Source organism: Lytechinus pictus, chromosome 12 (assembly GCF_037042905.1).
Source record: "Lytechinus pictus isolate F3 Inbred chromosome 12, Lp3.0, whole genome shotgun sequence".
In the NCBI taxonomy this organism is placed as follows: Eukaryota; Metazoa; Echinodermata; class Echinoidea; order Temnopleuroida; family Toxopneustidae; genus Lytechinus; species Lytechinus pictus.
Window position 1 is genome coordinate 12618786 of NC_087256.1, and position 18458 is coordinate 12637243.

The window sequence follows — 18458 nt, forward strand, 5'->3', positions numbered from 1 at the left end:
CAAGATAGTCTATGAAAGAACATTGTAATATTGGCAATTGATATTACACGTCATTCCATGCCCATTCAAAGCTACATTGTGTTTGAACTTGAAAAGGTCTGAAAACTGAAAGGTTTTTACAACAAGGGCTGTTATCAGTGCAAGCTATCATCATAAATTATTTCTTTGCTTGATTGTTATTATTTTAGTAATTAAAATGATAAAGTTGACAGGTGAAATGTCAGCTAACATTTCACCCATCTTTTTACTTTTTTTTTCTTTGACAAAGCTTTTTTTAAGTGATCAGACCTAAAATATTTTGCACTGACTTTGTCTTTAAGTAAATATCTTCCTGGGCAAATGAACAAAGCGTTTATTGATATTCCAGACCACACACGCTCTCGACATTACAGCATGGTAAAGCCAAATGGAAGTTCACTGTCGGGTTGGTTTTAATAAAAGCAGAAATGTGAGAGAAATATTTTATGGAAGGTTCGGTGAAAATCCAATAAAGATTAAAATAGATTATTATTTAAAGTTTTTATATTGTGATGCCACATGTCAGCAGATGTCCCATATATTTTGTAAAATCCCTTTCCCTCGTGATTCATGATGATGGATAAAAAAATGAAAGAAGTCTATGTTTGTTGTAATGATATAGGTAAAATCATTATATAGTCTGTGCTCTTTAGGAGAATGAAGGTGAAGACAAAAGCTAGTGAATTACTTATTGTTGATCTTATAATCCTGTAATGTCATGTTTCAAAAGCCATTACAGTCATGTTTGAAAAATATTCATGAGCAAAGACAATGACACACATTCAATCTAATTGCTTGTCTTCAGTTGCTGGATATTGATGACTCGGCCAAAAATCTATTTTACTTCAGAAAAAAAGAAGATTGAAGTGTTATATGAAATATGTATCAATACAGGGGCTGGCATATATCCTTTATTCAGGAGAGGGGGAAATTACAGTCAGACGTGATGTTTTGTGCAAGCCGCTTAATAACATTTTCTGGCCTGATTACACATGGCATTTCATTTCCGCACGGGCTGTCACCAAATGTGGGTCTCGTGCAATTTGGAGGAGAATTGCCACCGTGGCCTGGGGAGCGGGGAACTGGCGCATGCATTGATTGAACTTTGGTGTAGCCATTGATCAATAAAAGAGAGAGGATCAACAAACAGGGTTGCAGTGTATGTATGTGTGTGCATAGGGGCTGTCTCGGAGGAGGCAGGGGCGGAAACCAACCAGGTGATATCATCACAACAATGCACTGGTTAAAAAAAAATCTCAATTGTTGCTATAGACCAAACCATCGATGAAAATTTCATGAGCAGGCAGGAAGATGGAATATTGACAAATGACTGCTTGTCCTACATAGAATGAAATGTCGCCATGGTTACACTTGAAACCAGTCGCAGTGACAGATGAAAGATCTGAACTATAAATGATTAATTGACTTTAAAAAGCTGATGGTAGAGCAGAGCAGAGAGATATTTATAGCATGAACAAAAGTTCAAGTTGTGAATTATGCCAAGGTTGTTTATCTTAGTAGTACAGCCAGGTTTCATATAACATTAATCTGTATTTTCCAAAAATAAATTCAGAATATGTCATGTTAATTTCTTTAATGTAGAATATAGGAATATACCCAGAAAAATTTTAAGAGAAGGGTAATGTAATTTGTGTTGTACCAACTTTGATTTTGCACTTCCTTAAAAAAAGTTACTACAGGAGTGGTGTGGTGGCTTATTTATGTAAACTTCAATATTGTGCAGATATTCTTGATTTGTGGATGAATGTTTTTTTTTTCAACAATTAAATTGTTGAATTATATTTTGATTCAATGTACATGTTCATACTACATTCTTTTGATAGATAGATTTACTGACTCCTGATGAATAATTTTGTTTTAATGACTGGCAGCCGCTGACGACTGGTATTAATTTTTGGGAAAATTACTTCCTTTTGATATCATAAAATATCTTATCTTTTATTAGTCTGGCTTGAGAATTAAGAATTGTTAATTCCTTATAGATCATGATTGTTGACAATCAAAGTCTCATTTAGTTTCTATTCTATAGAATTCCTTGAAAATGCTCTAAAGTACTTTGTTTGCTGTTATGCTTAGGTTGTGCCAATTAGTGTTGAGTGCCAGGAGTTTTACATTTGACAATCATTAAGTATTAACACCATTTCTTCTAACATTTCAAAATGCTCTGTTTATCTTCAGCTCGAAGATAAACAGGTTGCTGATTACAAAATGAAAGTAATTTATCTTATATATTAATCTGATTGTGAAATGGTTTTTTCTTTCCAGAGCTTTGAAGTTCTTGTTGACCGTGTTGGTATATCGAGTGCATCACTGCGCCCTCTTGAGTTCTTGGTAGACCAACATCTTCTCTTTGTAAAGGATAAAGAGATTCAAGTATTCAAGGTAAGACATTCATATATTCATGATAGTAATAATCGTGTGCTCGCCTCAGATCATGTAGCTTGAAAATCAAAAGGACGTTTACCTCTCTACTATCACAGGATTAAAGAAATCGGAAGCCAAAATATGAATTCTGGCTTTAATTACTATCATCCCATAAAAGCTCCAAATGAAAAACAAAATTATTCAATATTTTTATCTTAGAAAAATTATCCTTGCCCAAAAAATGTAGATTAATAAATGAGTCACAATTATACAAAAAAGCCTCAATTCTTCAAAAGAAGTCCTTTGGTTTATGAAACTATAATTTTGCAATATGAGAAAAAAAGTCCATAACAACAGTGATGTTGGCATTTTCTTTCATGCATTATAATTTAAATTATAACCCCATTTTCTGTTGAGAGGATATATGAAGTGCTGATGATTATATTGAGGGACTTTGTTTACGTTCATGGCAAGGCCTTCAAGTACATAGGCAGAACAAAAATGTAGGGCATGTTACATGACACTTGAGAACAGACTTAAAGAGCTTAACAAATTTCCATTCCCCCTGAAGTCTTGTTTTCGAAATGAGGTTGTAGAGAGACCATGAGCGGAGGATGTAGAGAAAGCATGAGCAGCATTGCTTTAGCAGCCAAGCCAAGGGTTCCTGTGAATAGTCAGTTGGTATGCAAGTCAGGCTCTATTTATCTAGCCTCTAACCAGATACATGGCTTGAAGGATAGGATGAAAGATTCATGACTAGCCCTTGCTCCATCCCCCCCATCTTCCTCTCTCCATCTTCCTGCCCCCATCTCCCGACAAACCTCACATCTTCTCAGCCCCCTTGTCTTCTTCCACATATTCACTCATGGACATGAATCCTTGTCAGCAAGTGCAAAATGGAACTCCCAGGAGCCATTTTCATCCAGCAAAGTGCCTAGGTCACAGCTCTCCCATTTTTGGCCTTCCCTTCCCCCCAAGAAGAGATATTGCTCTGAATATTGATTCGATCTGACAAGTCTCCCTTTCCCCTCAAATACATTTTCATCCATGTATGTCTGTGTATTGTGAGGTTCTCTCATACCCACCCAATGAAAAAAAATTACCTGGTGTATATATGATCAAGAATATGTTAAGATCCAAAAATAACCTGGTAATTTGTCAGTGTGAAAGCCGAGTACTTATAGTATCCTAGAAAGAGAATTCCATGAGTTAGTATAAACAAATATTTTTAATTTTTTTAAGCGTTGTGTCACTATGCAATTTATTATTTTATATTCTTGTACTTGTTTTGTAAGATTCTGCAATTCAGCCTTTGGCTGCGAATGAATTTTCAATAAACCATTACCATTACCTAAAATGTAGGTCTAAGCTCTACTTTTCAAAATTACAATAAATTTGGCTTGGATTTTCCCCAAGGTCACAAAGAATTTGGCAGTGTGAAAGGTTTGCAAGAACTTTTGATGGAAGGCAAGAAGAATGAGCCCAAGATCCTTTGTAATGGATTGAATTCAAGAATTTTGTTGCTGGCTTGTATCTACGGGAACTTCCTCTGGTAAAAGCGGATGTCAATGCACAAAATAAAATTAGAAGGTATCTTTAGGCCTGAAGAAGTTCTCATTATTTACAGGTATTGTGTGATAAAAAGGATATGAAAGTGGTCTCCTGATCTTGAGAGAAACTCCTCAGACTGCCAAGCACTCTACACACAATATGTGCTTTAAAAAAAAGAAGCCATGTATTATCCCCTTCAAATGATGCTAGATGCAGACAGGAGAGAGAGGTTACTATTCCAATTAATTATTTCTGGATTGTGGACAGTATAGACAGTGAAAACCATGAGGAAGTTTCCATTACGAGCAGATATCCCGGCTCTAGTCGTCTATATAAATATCTTGAATGAAAACCAGACAAGTGCTTGGGGGAATGGCCCTTAATGCGGTTGAGTATACCAGGGGTGGAAATCGTTGATTAAAAAACCAAGAGAATTAGGATGATAAATGAAGATTTGAATTCATGGTTAAGTTTGTAGACAAGACTCCACACCCAATCTTAGTTAACATGTGCATAGATATTTTTCTCTTTTTTTTGGGGGGGGGGGGATGAATCAAATGGCTAGACCACCAACTATGAGGACTGACTGTATTGGAGCACTGCCAGTTGTGTTTGTTTTTCAATGTTATGTCTAGAGGAAATCAAAAGCCTTTTGATATTGTTGACATCAGTAATCACCTCATGAAGCATTTGTCAGTAACCTTTGTTTCCCCCAAAGTATTTTCTTCCTTTCAAATGTCTGATCAAATTGTGAATGGTTCGTTCACATTGCACACAATGGAAATTCTAAGAAATCCTGTAATTTAGTGATTGTAAATGTGTGCTTTATTGAAGGTGATACATGCAAAACAAGTGAATAATGTATTCCTCAAATATTAGTTGGTCCTCATGATCAGGGCATCCCCCATGTGGTATATCCATTTAGAAGATAGGCCTTCAGGCTTTGTTGTCTCCATGCAGTTTGCAGTGCCTGGTTCATATTTCTGAGGTGATCCCTGAACATTGTTTGAGGTCAGCTTTTGAGGTCAAGTCTGAACAGTGCATCCTCAGTGAATCAAATCCCTCAAGAAAGTGGATCCTTTTCAGCTTGTTTGGAAGAGGTCCCCACAACAAGATCCATTCAGACATCGGGTTGTAATCAAGGACTTTGGTTTTGAGGTTTTCTTTAACAATCTTAAATCAAATTTATTGTTAGGTTTAAAGTTCAAGGGTTACAAGGAAGGATGATTTGTTGTTTATTGTTTTACTTTGCTTGTTATGATACTTTCAGTATCATAACTGGCTGATCTCAAAGTGCTTTCTTAGGGATATTTTACGGGACACCACCTCTTGGTATATACCCTCTTGTATGGTTACAATAATGAAAGGAGGATGAGTAGGGGTAGGGGTTGGAAGGGGGATTCACTCGTCCTTTTTTGGGCAGGGAGTCTGCTTGTGATAACATCTTACCATCATTCCTAACAACATGATCGTGACTCATTCATGGGTGTTGCAAGTTTACATTTCCCCTGTACTCCTAGGAGCTGCTAGTTTGTCTCAAGATTCTTTACAGACTGATTAGTGCTAAGGCCTGGTCCCTGTCAGCTAGTGATGTTTGAGATTGAAGAGAAGTTCAAATTCCTGCCAAGGTGCAGATCTCCTGTTTTTGTTCATTGGAGATAGACCTTAACTGATTTTTTGTTAACAAAAAGAAAATGCAACAACATAGGTTTTGTTTTAAACACAATTTTTTTTGTCATATGTCCAATGATCCACCTTTGTTGAAATATTTTAATCTTTTGTGCCTCTGCATAACTAGATGGAAGGCATACCTTAGAATATAATGATCATACTTGACTAAAAGCAATTGCGAGGTGCAGATGGTATAAGACGAACAGCCATCCTTTTCGAAAGGGACATTTTCCTTGGACTTGTGCACTATACAATATGACATGGGTGTTAAAGGGGAATCCAGCCTTGGCCATAAAATGTTGTGTTGGGAAGGAGAAAAATAAATTAAACAGAATGGTGAAAGTTTGAAAGAAATCGGACAAGCAATAAGAAAGTTATAGCTGCTTTAAAATTGAGATCACTAATAGTATGTAGATTTCAAATTGGCAACTTGGTAAGTAAATTATGACAAGGGGCAAGGACAACTTTCCCATAGGCCATGTACTTTATTATTAGGGATATGTGGTTTTCTCCTAAGTACCCATTCCCCTGGGGCAGTAATCTAAATATAACCCAGGTAGTATATTGTTTTATGTCCTCATGAAAGAAAAATACAATTTGAAAAAAAACTTTAGGGAAAAATGACATTTTAGCCATAATATGTATTGGAGTACATAGAAGAGTAGTCCTTGCCTTACATCACTATGACATCCCATATGCGGCCAATTTGAAGTCTCCATGGGTATAGTGATTACCAATATTTACAACTTTTAAAAATTCACAACTTTCTTGTTGTTTGTCCAATATTGTTCAAACTTTCACCTATCAACTTGTCTGATTTTTCTCTTTCTTATAGAAACAAGTTTTTATTTGGGTTGGATTCCCCTTTAAAGAGTCATATCCTTTTAAAGGCTGAAAGGTGATTAGGTTTTTCATCTTTGTGAATTAAAGGTAGTGAGAAATCATTTAATTCTATGCAAGCACTGACCTGAAACAATCCCAGGGGCCATTGTATATTTGGAGGCCTACTAGATTGTGACCTTGACCTGATAGTAAACTCACTTGACTGATGGTCATCGTGCCTTCTTTATTATTGAACTCAGAGGCTCTTTTTCCATTACATCCTTCCTCCAATTTCTCCCTTTTTTCCCTGCTAGTTTGTCATATTGTTACTTATTTACTATGCCAACAAGGTCAATGAGTAATTCTGATTAGGATAATGAAGTGGGGCCTAAATCAAAGTGACAGATTATTCATCAGTTGTAAGATGGTGTGCGCATACTTGTATGAGTATTTTTTTTCTTTCTATCTTTCTAGTCTCATACACCACCCTCTCCTCTCCTTTCCTTCTAAGCCTCACTGCCCTTCCAATTCATATTTCATTTTGATTTGGTACTGCATTATAAATTGTGAATCATGTTGCAAATATATAGGCCTTATATATCTTCCTCAAGTGTTGAATGAAAGTAAAAGTTACATTTCTGTCTCGAGATGACGCATAGGCCTAACAATTTCCGCACAAACCCAAGCGAAAGTCCTCTTTCCTTCGCTGGTTATTTTTTTGGCCACTGCTAGAAAGCGGCTGTTCTAGTAACAGAGCAGGATATCTCCAATGTCAAATATCCTCCTTCCAATTACTTCTTCCTGCAAAAGCGTCCAAAAACAGGACCAGATTGGTGCAAAAACATGCAGTGGAATGATCAAGCATTTGTGGATCAGGGAAACATTTTTATTCTGTCATGTGAACTTGAAAGCATTACATCATTACTAGGTCACATTGAAGTCTTGTCGTAACATATCTGCGCCTTTCCTTAAAGGGATGGTCCGGGCTGAAATATATATCTAAATAAATAGAGTAAAATTCACAGAGCAAAATGCTGAAAATTTCATCAAAATCGGATAAGAAATAACAAAGTTATTGAATTTTAAAGTTTATCAACATTTGTGAAAACAGTTATATGCACATCGTTATGAATATTCTGGGTGGACTGATGATGTCACATCCCCACTTTCCTTTCTCTTAATATGTTATTACATGAAATCATAAATGTTTCATTATTTCATGCATGTGTAAATGATGTGTCTCCATTATGATGAAATAAGTTGCGACAATAAATAACTAATGCACTTAATCAGTTGTCAATCCAATTGTTTTAGTTCTTGGTAGAAAAATGTTGAATAAACCTAATTAAAAAAAAGAGCAAGTGGAGATATGACATCATCAGCCCACCTATTGAATATTCATGGAGACATGCCTAAAACCGTTTCACCAGAATCATGCAAATCTTTAAAATCCAATAACTTTGTTATTTGTTATCCGATTTTGATCAAATTTTCAGCATTTTGCTTTGTGAATTTTACTCTATTTATTGAGACATAAATATCTCTAGCCTGGACCATCCCTTTAACTCCTTCTTACTCCCATTACTCTCTCTGCCCCTTTCCTTACCCCCATTATCCCTTGTGCCCCCTCACCCCTGTTGTCCTCCCTGCCCCTTCTCTGCACCCCTCCTCACCCTAATTATCCTCCCTGCTCCTTCTCTGCAGGCTGTTGTGGTGAAGTGTGTCAGCCCCTTTTGCCTACCCCTCCTACTGCGCAAACCTCAGTGGGGTGGCGTGAAGGTGGCATGCACTTGTGATATTTGAGTCCCATTCCAATCAAATCCCTGCTCTAAATGTAGCTCAGCTAAAGTGTGGCCTTCGTGCCAAGGCAACAGAGGTCAAATCTGTCTCCACAGAAGGATATTGTTTTCGAGCTGGAAAAGACTGCAAGATGGAGGATACATAAAAAAGGAGCTGAAGAGAAATAGAATGGAAATCACAGAGGGAGGGTCGAGTAATGTTTCCTTTTAAACAATGGAGAAATAAAACCTAAGTCATGTGCGTGGGAGTGACACTATGTGGCAAATAGCTCCATAGCACTTTCAATTGGAAGGAAAGATGAAATGCAGTTTTTCTCCAACATAGAAGGTCAGGAAGGGAGCAAATAGGAACATAAATCATTTATATTGCTTTGTCCTATGTTTCCCCTTATGTATTCTGATTATTCTACATGGATAACTACACTGTGACAAGCAGAGAGATGCCCTGTTAGCATCCATTGTTTTGAAAATGAAACAACTTGGCCCATCTCTAGGGATGGTCTCGGCAAGTGTTCAGAAAATTGCTGAGAGTTTCTGTCAAAAACGTGGCACTAAAAATATGATAAATATGTAAAACTGTTCTATACCCAGTGCCAGAATATGTTTAGATTATCTTTCATAATATTATCACTCTGAAAAGAATTACAATACAGCTCCAGACAATTCACCCTCTTCAATTACTACTATCTATAACTATTGCCTGGAAGATTATTTTGGATAGATGACGATATATAAATGCCAATTATTTTTATCATTATTTGGCCAACACAAGTGATGAAAAGTCTACAAATTTTTTAAACACAGAATGAAATAGAATTTGTTTTCAAAAAGAAAATCATGGCACTTGTCCATATAAAAGCAGCTTGTGATTTTAGGTGACATTGAAAATCTGCATTATTGCCCAAATAATATTGCATTGCAAAACTCTCAATGTGACAGAATGTAGGGGTTAATACCACCAGTGCAGTGTGTGTAGTGTTGGCATGTGGTATCACTTGCACCTCTACCATTCCCTCAGGCATTGTGAAGGAGAGGGGGGGGGGGTGATTGCTATCTAAACAACATCATGGCTGAGGTCAAGGGTGCCAGTTGACTGATGGTGAGCTGTTTGTGCAGCCACATTGTTACTCCCATTCATTGTAGTCTCATTAATCAGACCCTATGAATGTTTGTCAGCAGTATCTCAAAAGAGCATCATTATTCAGGGTTCAAACAATTTTGAATACCCTGATCATAATATAAACTAATACTGCGAAATGGAAATGTCACTGGAGCTTTCTAGTGAAACGCTTTTCAAACTCCCAATACAGAATACATAAATATTGCAGGATTTTTACTAAGGAGTAGGCCTTATATGAATGGGGGTCAGCTAGAATACTGTTCTTTACAAAGACAACATGCCTATGCATCATCCACTAGAAACAGAGGAATTGATTTTAATTATATGATTGTGCATATTACAGTGAGTGTGGATATCATATCTGCTTTTCTGGCTTTTTTGTGGATGTCATTTATGAACCTTCATACTGCAATATTATGGTAACTTGCTGTATTTTTGTTATCTGCCAAAGGAGGAAGCAAAATACTTCAGTTCATTGACCCCCCCCCCATGCCTCGTATTCTATATTAGGAGCATATATCCTTTATTAAAAAAACTGCATCATTGGAAGCTTTTTTGTGGAAAGCTGTCGTATATGAATGGGGTTATTGTGGTCACTCATTACACAAGGAGATATAATCTGTTGTGCTATTTTTGTATTCCAGATACCCGCTTATAGCAGAGACAGTAGATAATGTCTAAAATCAATAATTCAGTGAAAACAATTTCAAGGATTTTTGTAGCAAGATACACTGTACTACATACCAGTGCATGTTTAGAATCATTCAAATTCTCTTGTTTATTTCTCAACTGCCTTTTACATGTACTCTGTAGACATTTGAATGTGTAGATTAAAGTTGGAGGCATTAGACTACCAATATTTAGTCTCCCCGCCCTTCTTCAAATAATCCTTCATTTTGAGGTACTGAGATAAGACTACCAATATTTAGCCCCCCCTTCACCTTTCATCCAATATTTGTTCATTTTGAGGTCACTGGTACTGAAATACCCATGAAATATGCCAGAATGTGTTGATACCATGTCTGAGGCCCTCCATTGACATGTTCTCTATGTTTAGAACAAAATAACATTCAGTTTAAAATCTGTCTGTAATCAATGAACATTGATTTAATATGCTATTATGATGAATGCAATGCTATGTTCCGAAAAACCTAGCAATAAAATTATGATGGTTGAATTATGATTGTTATTATTGTCCTAGAGCAGAGTTGCCTTTATAAATAAGCATTCTCATTCACCCCAACCCCCCTCCCTCCCCCAGCCGTCCCCCAGCTTTACTCAATAGGATTAGGATCCAGATGGGGGCAATCAGGGCCTCAATATCACTTATTTTTCAGGTAAAAATATTGTTCCAAATTGCACCCCCACATTTATTTGGTCATCGGACCTATTTTAGTCTGTCACATTGTTGGTCATCTATATTTGTATCGCTCTTTAAATATTGGTGTTGAGCTAATGAGAAACATGATTGAAGTTTCAGTTGCATGAACGTGAGCTGGGATTGAATTGATGATGAAACATCTGTTATAATTCTTGCTATGTCTTGTTTTTCCATTTCTTGAAAATGATCTTTAGGATGAGAATGTAAAGAACAGCACGCACCCGATCTTCCAGCGCTACCCAGAGGTCCGTGACGAGACTCAGAAATGGCTTCGTGAGCAGAAGGAGCAGTATGTGTTGATGCACGCCCCCTATCAGCTGACTGGGATACGTGTCAAAGTCTACCGGCTAGGTTCAACCACGCAGTGGTTCACTGCAGTCATCACATGGCACGATCTACTATCAAGGGTAAGTATCCTGTGCTGCATCATCTTGCATTTGCCACACTTCACCCAGGTTGTGGTGCATCATAGCGTGGGGTTGTTTCACAATGATTCAGGTCTGACTAAAAATTGCATGTTTACTGTATATGCACCACTGCATTGGTGAGATTAATGTTCATGATCCATATAGGCCTGTGTTGGCCTATATTTAGTCAGACTTGACTCTTTGTGAAACAGATAGGGGGCCTACATGGAGAATAGGAAATAAACTTGCAGAAAGTCAAGGTATTACTTAAAAATTAACAGGAAGGAATTAACATTCAGATATGTTAAATGTTTTATTCCTGGACAATTGAGAGCTACATGACAAAGCAAACATTCGGCTGTGGAGAGCGACAGAAATTTATTTCTCATCCTTTGCTTTTGGATGCAAATCGTCAGTGCACTATTCGAGATTGTATCCTCAATGATATTGCTGAAACAAGATGTCCACCGTTTTCTTGAAATCTTCCTGGCAGAAATATACATTTGTGGAGGTTTTACTTGATACTGATGTTATCGCTTTCCAAGTACTGCGCTGGACTCAAACGAAAGGTGTTGGGAAGCTGCCAGTTTTCTTCTGAAGATATTCAAGACCTTGATTTGAAGGGAGATATGCCCTAAGAGAGAAACAGATAGACAGACATTAGGGGGTTAGGGGTGTGATAAGATATACCCAGCTTGACCTTTGAGCATTCCTTGCTGTACTGGTATCTGCAGCAGAAACAACCAGGGAAGTCTTCCTTGAGGAATTGTTTTCTTCAGGAGATCTTTGGCAGGGATATATTACTTACAGGGTTGTTTATACAAGCCTGACAGATGATATGCAGACTCCTCCTGGTGCTATCATCCCCATGGTAGTTGATGTGAACAGCAAAAGCAGACCAGGATGGAATAGACAATTTAAAGGAACTGATGACAGACAAGCCATCTCCTCCCATGAAATGTATACCACATTAATGGAAACACAGATTGTATAATTGATTGGAAGTTTTGAATGCATTGATCGGCAAAACCATCCTGTATCGTCTTTTGGGAAAATTCTGTTCTTTCTGTTTGGTTATGAATATGTACCTATCTGTCGACTGAACAGTTATGGAAATGGAAGAGTCTCAGTCTTGCTGCAAAATCAAGGAGAAGCAACGGACATGGCATATTTACATTGGAAGTAACGGTTTTCTTATATCCGCACATTTGCTTTTAAGTTGCTAAGCAACCATTGGTTATGCAGCAAAAAGCTCAAATGATGAAAACACCAGTGAATTTTAATTTTCCCAATGCGAACAAGTTCATAAAAGTGTTCTTTATGGGAAATCATCTCTCTATGGAAATCGTACAATTTCATCATGAGACAGAAAGTGCCCTGTGAGCAAAATGAAATATGATCAAATGTAAGTGACAGGTTTATGACTTGGTATGATCTACAACTCTCATAAGTTAGTTTCATACACTCAAAGAAAAATAGATTCATCTTTATATCTTTAAAGTTACAACCCATTATTACACCCATGCAATGTTTATAAGTGCAAAAAGATCTTTCAGATCAGATATGTGCAAAATTACATCAATATACATTAATCAAATGATTTTTCTACATACTTCACAATGCACAAAAAAAGATCATGAATAAACAAACACATTTTACAGTAGTTTAATCGCATGAACATTTGTATGAATTGGACGTCAATATAACGTGAGCAAACATTAAGGAATACATTAAGATAATATAGGTGAAAATTTTAATTTCAATGTCTGATCTCTTTTCAGTTTGAATCCCTCCAGTTCTTGTGGTCGTGGTTAATCAATTTTCCCAGTTATCGTAAGGGAGATATGACTTTTATTGCAACAACCATAAGTTTCCTAGATCCCATTCTTAGATGCGCATCAGTGTGATTCTTACACGAGTAATAATATGCGTACTAACAAACCACTCGATTGTTCTAATATTCCTTCCAAGGAGGGATGAAGACGTCATTCTGATAAAGTAGACACAGTGTCTGCCAGCTCCTCCTCTCTCTAATACTGAAGACATTTAATGGTCAGGGGAAAATTGAGACAACCAAGCTGAGTATAACGTAACATGAATGTTCATGAGAATAATCATGAATTGGGTAATGATAAGAGCTCTGTTATATACTCCAGAGAGGGAAGCATGTAGAAGAGCGGTGAACTTCTCATCTACAACTGTCTCGTCTTGTCGGCCCGGAGGCAATACATCTTGGCGCTGGCATCCCAGACTTTGGTAATGAATATTTTTCAAGAAATAACACAGCAAGAAGTAATAATCCAAACATTTTATTGGGGTACGACTTTAAATGCTTTGACAATGGATATGATGAGTTTAGAGGTATATAGATTTTCTGGGAAGCATATTTGCGATGGGATGAAAATGTGCTTGCATCCGTTTGTTTGATGGTAGAATGAAAGTTAATTGGCACCTTAAATACAAGCAGCAAGTAAATTTGTTCTCTTCTCAAACATTGCTCTGCGTTGACCATTAAAAACGGCTACATAATGGCAACTGATATTCCGTTAATTGCATGTTACAAGTATTTTGACATTTAAAGTATGAGTAACGCTAGCATGTCCATTATCGTAGATCCATTTCTTTCAGACCACATAAAGCTGCAATGAGAACTGTGTAGAGAAAGCTTATTTGAAGGACACCTATTGGTGGTTTCAACGCAATATGACAACATGTCTATTTAAGAAATAATCTGTCAAGGTTTCGTGTTTATGACAGAGACACATAGCAGCCATTATAATCTTCACTTCTATCAATCGACTCAATCGTCTGACCCAGTTTGTCATCAAATTAAGTAGCTCCAGAGATTCATTATTACGAACCAATCAATATTTCACTCAATGGAGCTTTCTCACTCTGTCTCTCTCTCTCTCTATCTCGCTCTTCCTGTTCCCTCCATTCAGTTCAATTTAGTTTGATTTTCATTCCTAGCCTATTTCATCTTTCACATTTAGATGGATGCCACAGTTTTCATATTCCCAGATCGATAAAGGTGAACATGAATACGAATTGCATTAAAAAGATTTTTTTTAAATCATTGAAAAACCTGAAATTGAGAGCATGGTAAGAAGAAGACGTCCATTAGTACGCTTCTTATGAGGCATTATATAGACAAGTCAATTCAGGCAAAACACAAAACGACAACAAACCAAAATGGCATACTCACAAGAAACAAGCAAACATTGATTCTTGTTTGAAACACAATGAATTCAATCAACGAATTTAATCATTCTCTTTTTTTTTATTTACCAAAAGAATATTCACAAATAGATATCAATAACATTGGTCTATTTTGGCACAATTCCATGTAAGTATATTTTTGTAAACTGATATTTTCCTTGATAATGGAAACTTAGTCATGTTTACTTCAAGACCAATTATTGTTTTGGTTCTAAAGACTTGAAAACAGATTGAGCTCAGTATTTTGTTTTAGCAAAGATAGTTTTTATTATTTTTCTCATCAAGAAGCATAATGAAAATGGGCAAAATATAGTGTCTATAGATTGTGACCAGCTTACATTGAAGCGAATAATATCAATGAGAATTTGTTGCTCTGCTTGCATCGTCTGAACCGCACTTTGTATTGCATGCCACGAAGGGAAAGGCATCAATTTGCCCATACATAGATCATATTGACATTTTGCTCTTTAAAAATACACAGATGATTTTCTAAAGACTCAAATGGAATAAGATAATAATGTACATTTAAGGAAGACAATCTGCCACTATTTATTCAGTTTCAGAACGATATTCATACCTGTAAATAGGCTTGACATGGAACAAGTTGTTTTATCAAAACACTCAGGAATTATCTTGTTTGTTTCAGATGAAGAGAGGTGCAAAGTGCATCTTTGACTGCACTTTTAGAGATCAATGTGATATTGGCCCAGATTTCCAATGCCTCCACCCTTCTCGTGCAGGAAACATTTCGTTATTAATTATTAAACAAATCGGTAGTAATCAGGTTTTGTGAATATTCATGTGAGCTTGAGGAATTTTCACACATCCTTTGTGTGATCATTAGGGGGTTCACTGTGATAATCACCAAGATTATGTCAAATAATTAGTTAATTTATTCAGTATTCTTGTTAAGTGCACATTAGTATTGAAATCCAGTTCAATCAAGCATCTTATATATTAGATTAGAAGTCCTGCTGATTGGATGAATTGTTTTCAATTATTTTGTTTTTTTGTGGTTTTATTTTTCAGGAGTTGAGAGTAATGGATGACACTGTTCTGGAGAGTCACACAGAGAATCCAGCTCACATTCAGATGATGTTCCTAGATGACGGTAAGATTGTTTATTATTGAATGACAAGTGTTACTTATCACGCGATGATGAAAACTCTTCATTTTCACAATCTTTTCGAGTGATCGTATAATAGATTTTAAGATGAATTATATGGATATGTATGTTCCTTTAGACAATTTTATCTGTTATGAAATCTTGAAGAATATTTTTCATAATGCTCTTCTGTTGCACTTCACAAGGTGGGTATTTGGAAATTCCTTCATGATTTTAATCAATAAAACAACCTCTTCAAATCTAATTCCAAGGAATTGAAAAGAGAAGTTTTTGTTTTTTTTAAACAGGATATTATGGAAATATATTTATCATTCAAGCTTGCTGCTAAGCTGATGAGGGTACACGGTGGAACAAAAGATTTGAATAAGTCACAGAATTTAAGATTGCATGATATTTATGATTTGTATTCCGGCTTCACATTTCTCATGAGTAAACCCAAGTGTCTGCTATGTGAGAGTGAAATGGTGTGTGAGTACTGTTAAAAAGTGTTTTTGTCATCTTCTTGTGTCTGTGCGAGAAGCACATGTATGTACACCCACACTCTCTGATGTAACAGTTTAAGGTCAAATTCATTCCGATATTAAACCTAAACAAAGAATAGGTAGTACGCTGATAAGATTTATCAAGCTGAATCCCTTAAGGGTTGGTGTGTTTTTTGTGATTGAAATCTTTGAAGAACAGTATTCAACTCTTATGAGCTCATCACTCATTCTATCATTATCAATCTATAAAACCTTCTCAATTTATCAAACTGAATGATCTTTCTTTTCAATAAGTCTCCAAATGAAATTTACTTTCAAGTGTTAATTTGTAATGTGAGCCGATGGATATTTATGAGAGGTAAAGTCTCTAGTTTTCTGTTTCCATTTATTCAGAAATGTTTTTTAATGGTGTACTGATAGTTCTTTAGGAAAGCCCAATTGATCAGTTCGGGTACTAGATGACAATAAATCAGACAAGATTTTATGAAGTTTACAGTAATTGCATTCCACTGTAAAATACAGATTGATTCTACAGGCTATAGTAGAAAAAATACTGTCCATATTGATATTTTTTGAAGCGCTGCCAGATTGATCCAGAACCTTTGTTCATCTTGTTTACGAAATTGAAATTTGCCTCTAATTCTATGTCAATTTACACAAACTTTTATGGATTGATAAGACCCATTATAACCAGTTCAAAAGGCATACATGCCTAATCATTTATCCCGATGAGCTCATATTCTCATGTTGACAAAGGCAAAATAATAATCATTTTATTGTTATCTCATTGTTATTATAGAAGTGCTGATTCCCACATATTCCTCATTTTATTCAGATGAGGAAATGATAAGGAAGCCATTGTATTATTGAATAGACATTACTTTAATAGATAGGAGGTAAAAGGTCACATCGCAGGCCTAATAAAGACATCCTTCGTTCAATACGATTGTTGATTGTGCTTGATTGAACAAAGCCGGTTTGTGAGAGAAATCAAAGTTCAGGGATCTGGCTTATTGAACTAAAAATTGATGTAGAAATATTGAACATTGTGCTCTTTAATGGCATATCTCACTTCAGAATACTACCTCGTAGGAAATCGATTTGAATCGCAGTAATTTTTTTTTCATAAGGTCAAAATCTTTTTGTATCAATGTGTATTCTTCACTTCTGCAGGAGGAAATAACTTTACAGCACGAGTTTGTGAATATTGATTTTCAGCTCATGTTAGCTTTCCTCTGTACAAGAAGTATGGGAGCTCATGTAAATATTGTGATTTGGTGTAGAGATTATTGTTCACTAAATTGAAGCTGTTTGTATTACATTAATTTAAAAAAAGTAGTGAATATGTGACATCCTTTCCTTCATTTCATAACTATAATGTGAAAAATTAAAATGACTTCACTTTTTCATTTTGCATCCAATTTTGATGAATTTGTTTGTATTGAGGTGGTATGATAGTTTTTTTTAATCTCTACATTGTATATATTTAAATCAACTGTTGTTGAAGTGGACTTGGCCTTTTAATTATTCATTCCTTGCCATGTCACCGACCAGACTACAGCCAGTCTGTCATGGGTGGAGCTTATACATGTAGCATGTGTCTGGCAATGAGCGGTCCTGTTATGAAGCAGAGTATAATTAGATATCTAGTTAATGATTGATGTTTGCCATAGAGGTTGCTGCCTTGAATTCTTGAAGCTAAATGTCATCAGTGTCTGGCATGGTAGAGATGTGAGAGCCCTTCCGAGGTGACTAAAAGTAGATCAATGAATTCATGGAGACTGATGTATTGCCATGTATATGTGCTATCGTGTCTCCGTATAGCTTTACAAGTTTATTATGTGAGGTAGTTGTGGTTTGTCTGCAAGCAAGCAGAACTGGGATATTCATATTTTCTATAACGTTCGTTCTAATTCTAGGTCTCTGATCGGCCAAAGGTGCAGTTGATCTTGGGATCATTCAATTGGCTATTTCATGAATGTCAGCTTGTGATCATGAAGAGTTAATTGTCATGCTTAAACGCCAACACATATGATATTAACACGTAATCTGATTGATGGATACGTGGTAGTCCACGTCACGTGTGCATGATCTTACCAATGCCTCGATGTGTTATATAGCGCAGAGGCAACTTGAATTTAAGTGCGACTGTAATCGCGCTTAAATCTTTGCGAAAAATCCCCCTGGATTAATTTCTAATAGTTTGGTGCAAAAGAGCACACTGAATTTAGACGAGGTACAGCAAGTCGCGTAAGCTGCTGGATGTAGTCAGAACGTAGTGGGACTGCTTCTGCGCGTAGAATAAACTTACATAATGGTTAGTTTCGGTCATTATCGCTCATTTGGCAGACGATGCTAGCCTGCTAGTATATAGTATACTTACGCAGACCCTATTGCAAATCAAAATCAATTCCGGGCTCGATATTTGCTTCCTCAAACTGTAGCTATATTATAAATATTAGTAGGCAAAGCTTTAT

The 18458-nt window shown here is 36.3% G+C and overlaps 1 protein-coding gene across 1 annotated transcript; it reads left to right on the forward strand.

The window, feature by feature from the left end:
- Nucleotides 1-675: 675 nt before the first annotated feature.
- Nucleotides 676-17389, forward strand: LOC135156198 (probable JmjC domain-containing histone demethylation protein 2C). The gene is made up of 4 exons (XM_064107872.1): nt 676-681; nt 2305-2421; nt 10942-11154; nt 15403-17389. The coding sequence occupies exons 1-4, from the start codon at nt 676-678 to the stop codon at nt 15502-15504; spliced, it is 438 nt and encodes a 145-aa protein (XP_063963942.1). The 3' UTR covers nt 15505-17389.
- The last annotated feature ends 1069 nt before the right edge of the window (nt 17390-18458 follow it).

Excerpts from the sequence above, each read along its gene's own strand:
- LOC135156198 (XM_064107872.1), top strand. Across the intron at positions 2,422-10,941 it reads AAGAGATTCAAGTATTCAAG|GATGAGAATGTAAAGAACAG; the intron begins GTAAGACATTCA and ends AATGATCTTTAG. Across the intron at positions 11,155-15,402 it reads GGCACGATCTACTATCAAGG|GAGTTGAGAGTAATGGATGA; the intron begins GTAAGTATCCTG and ends TTTATTTTTCAG.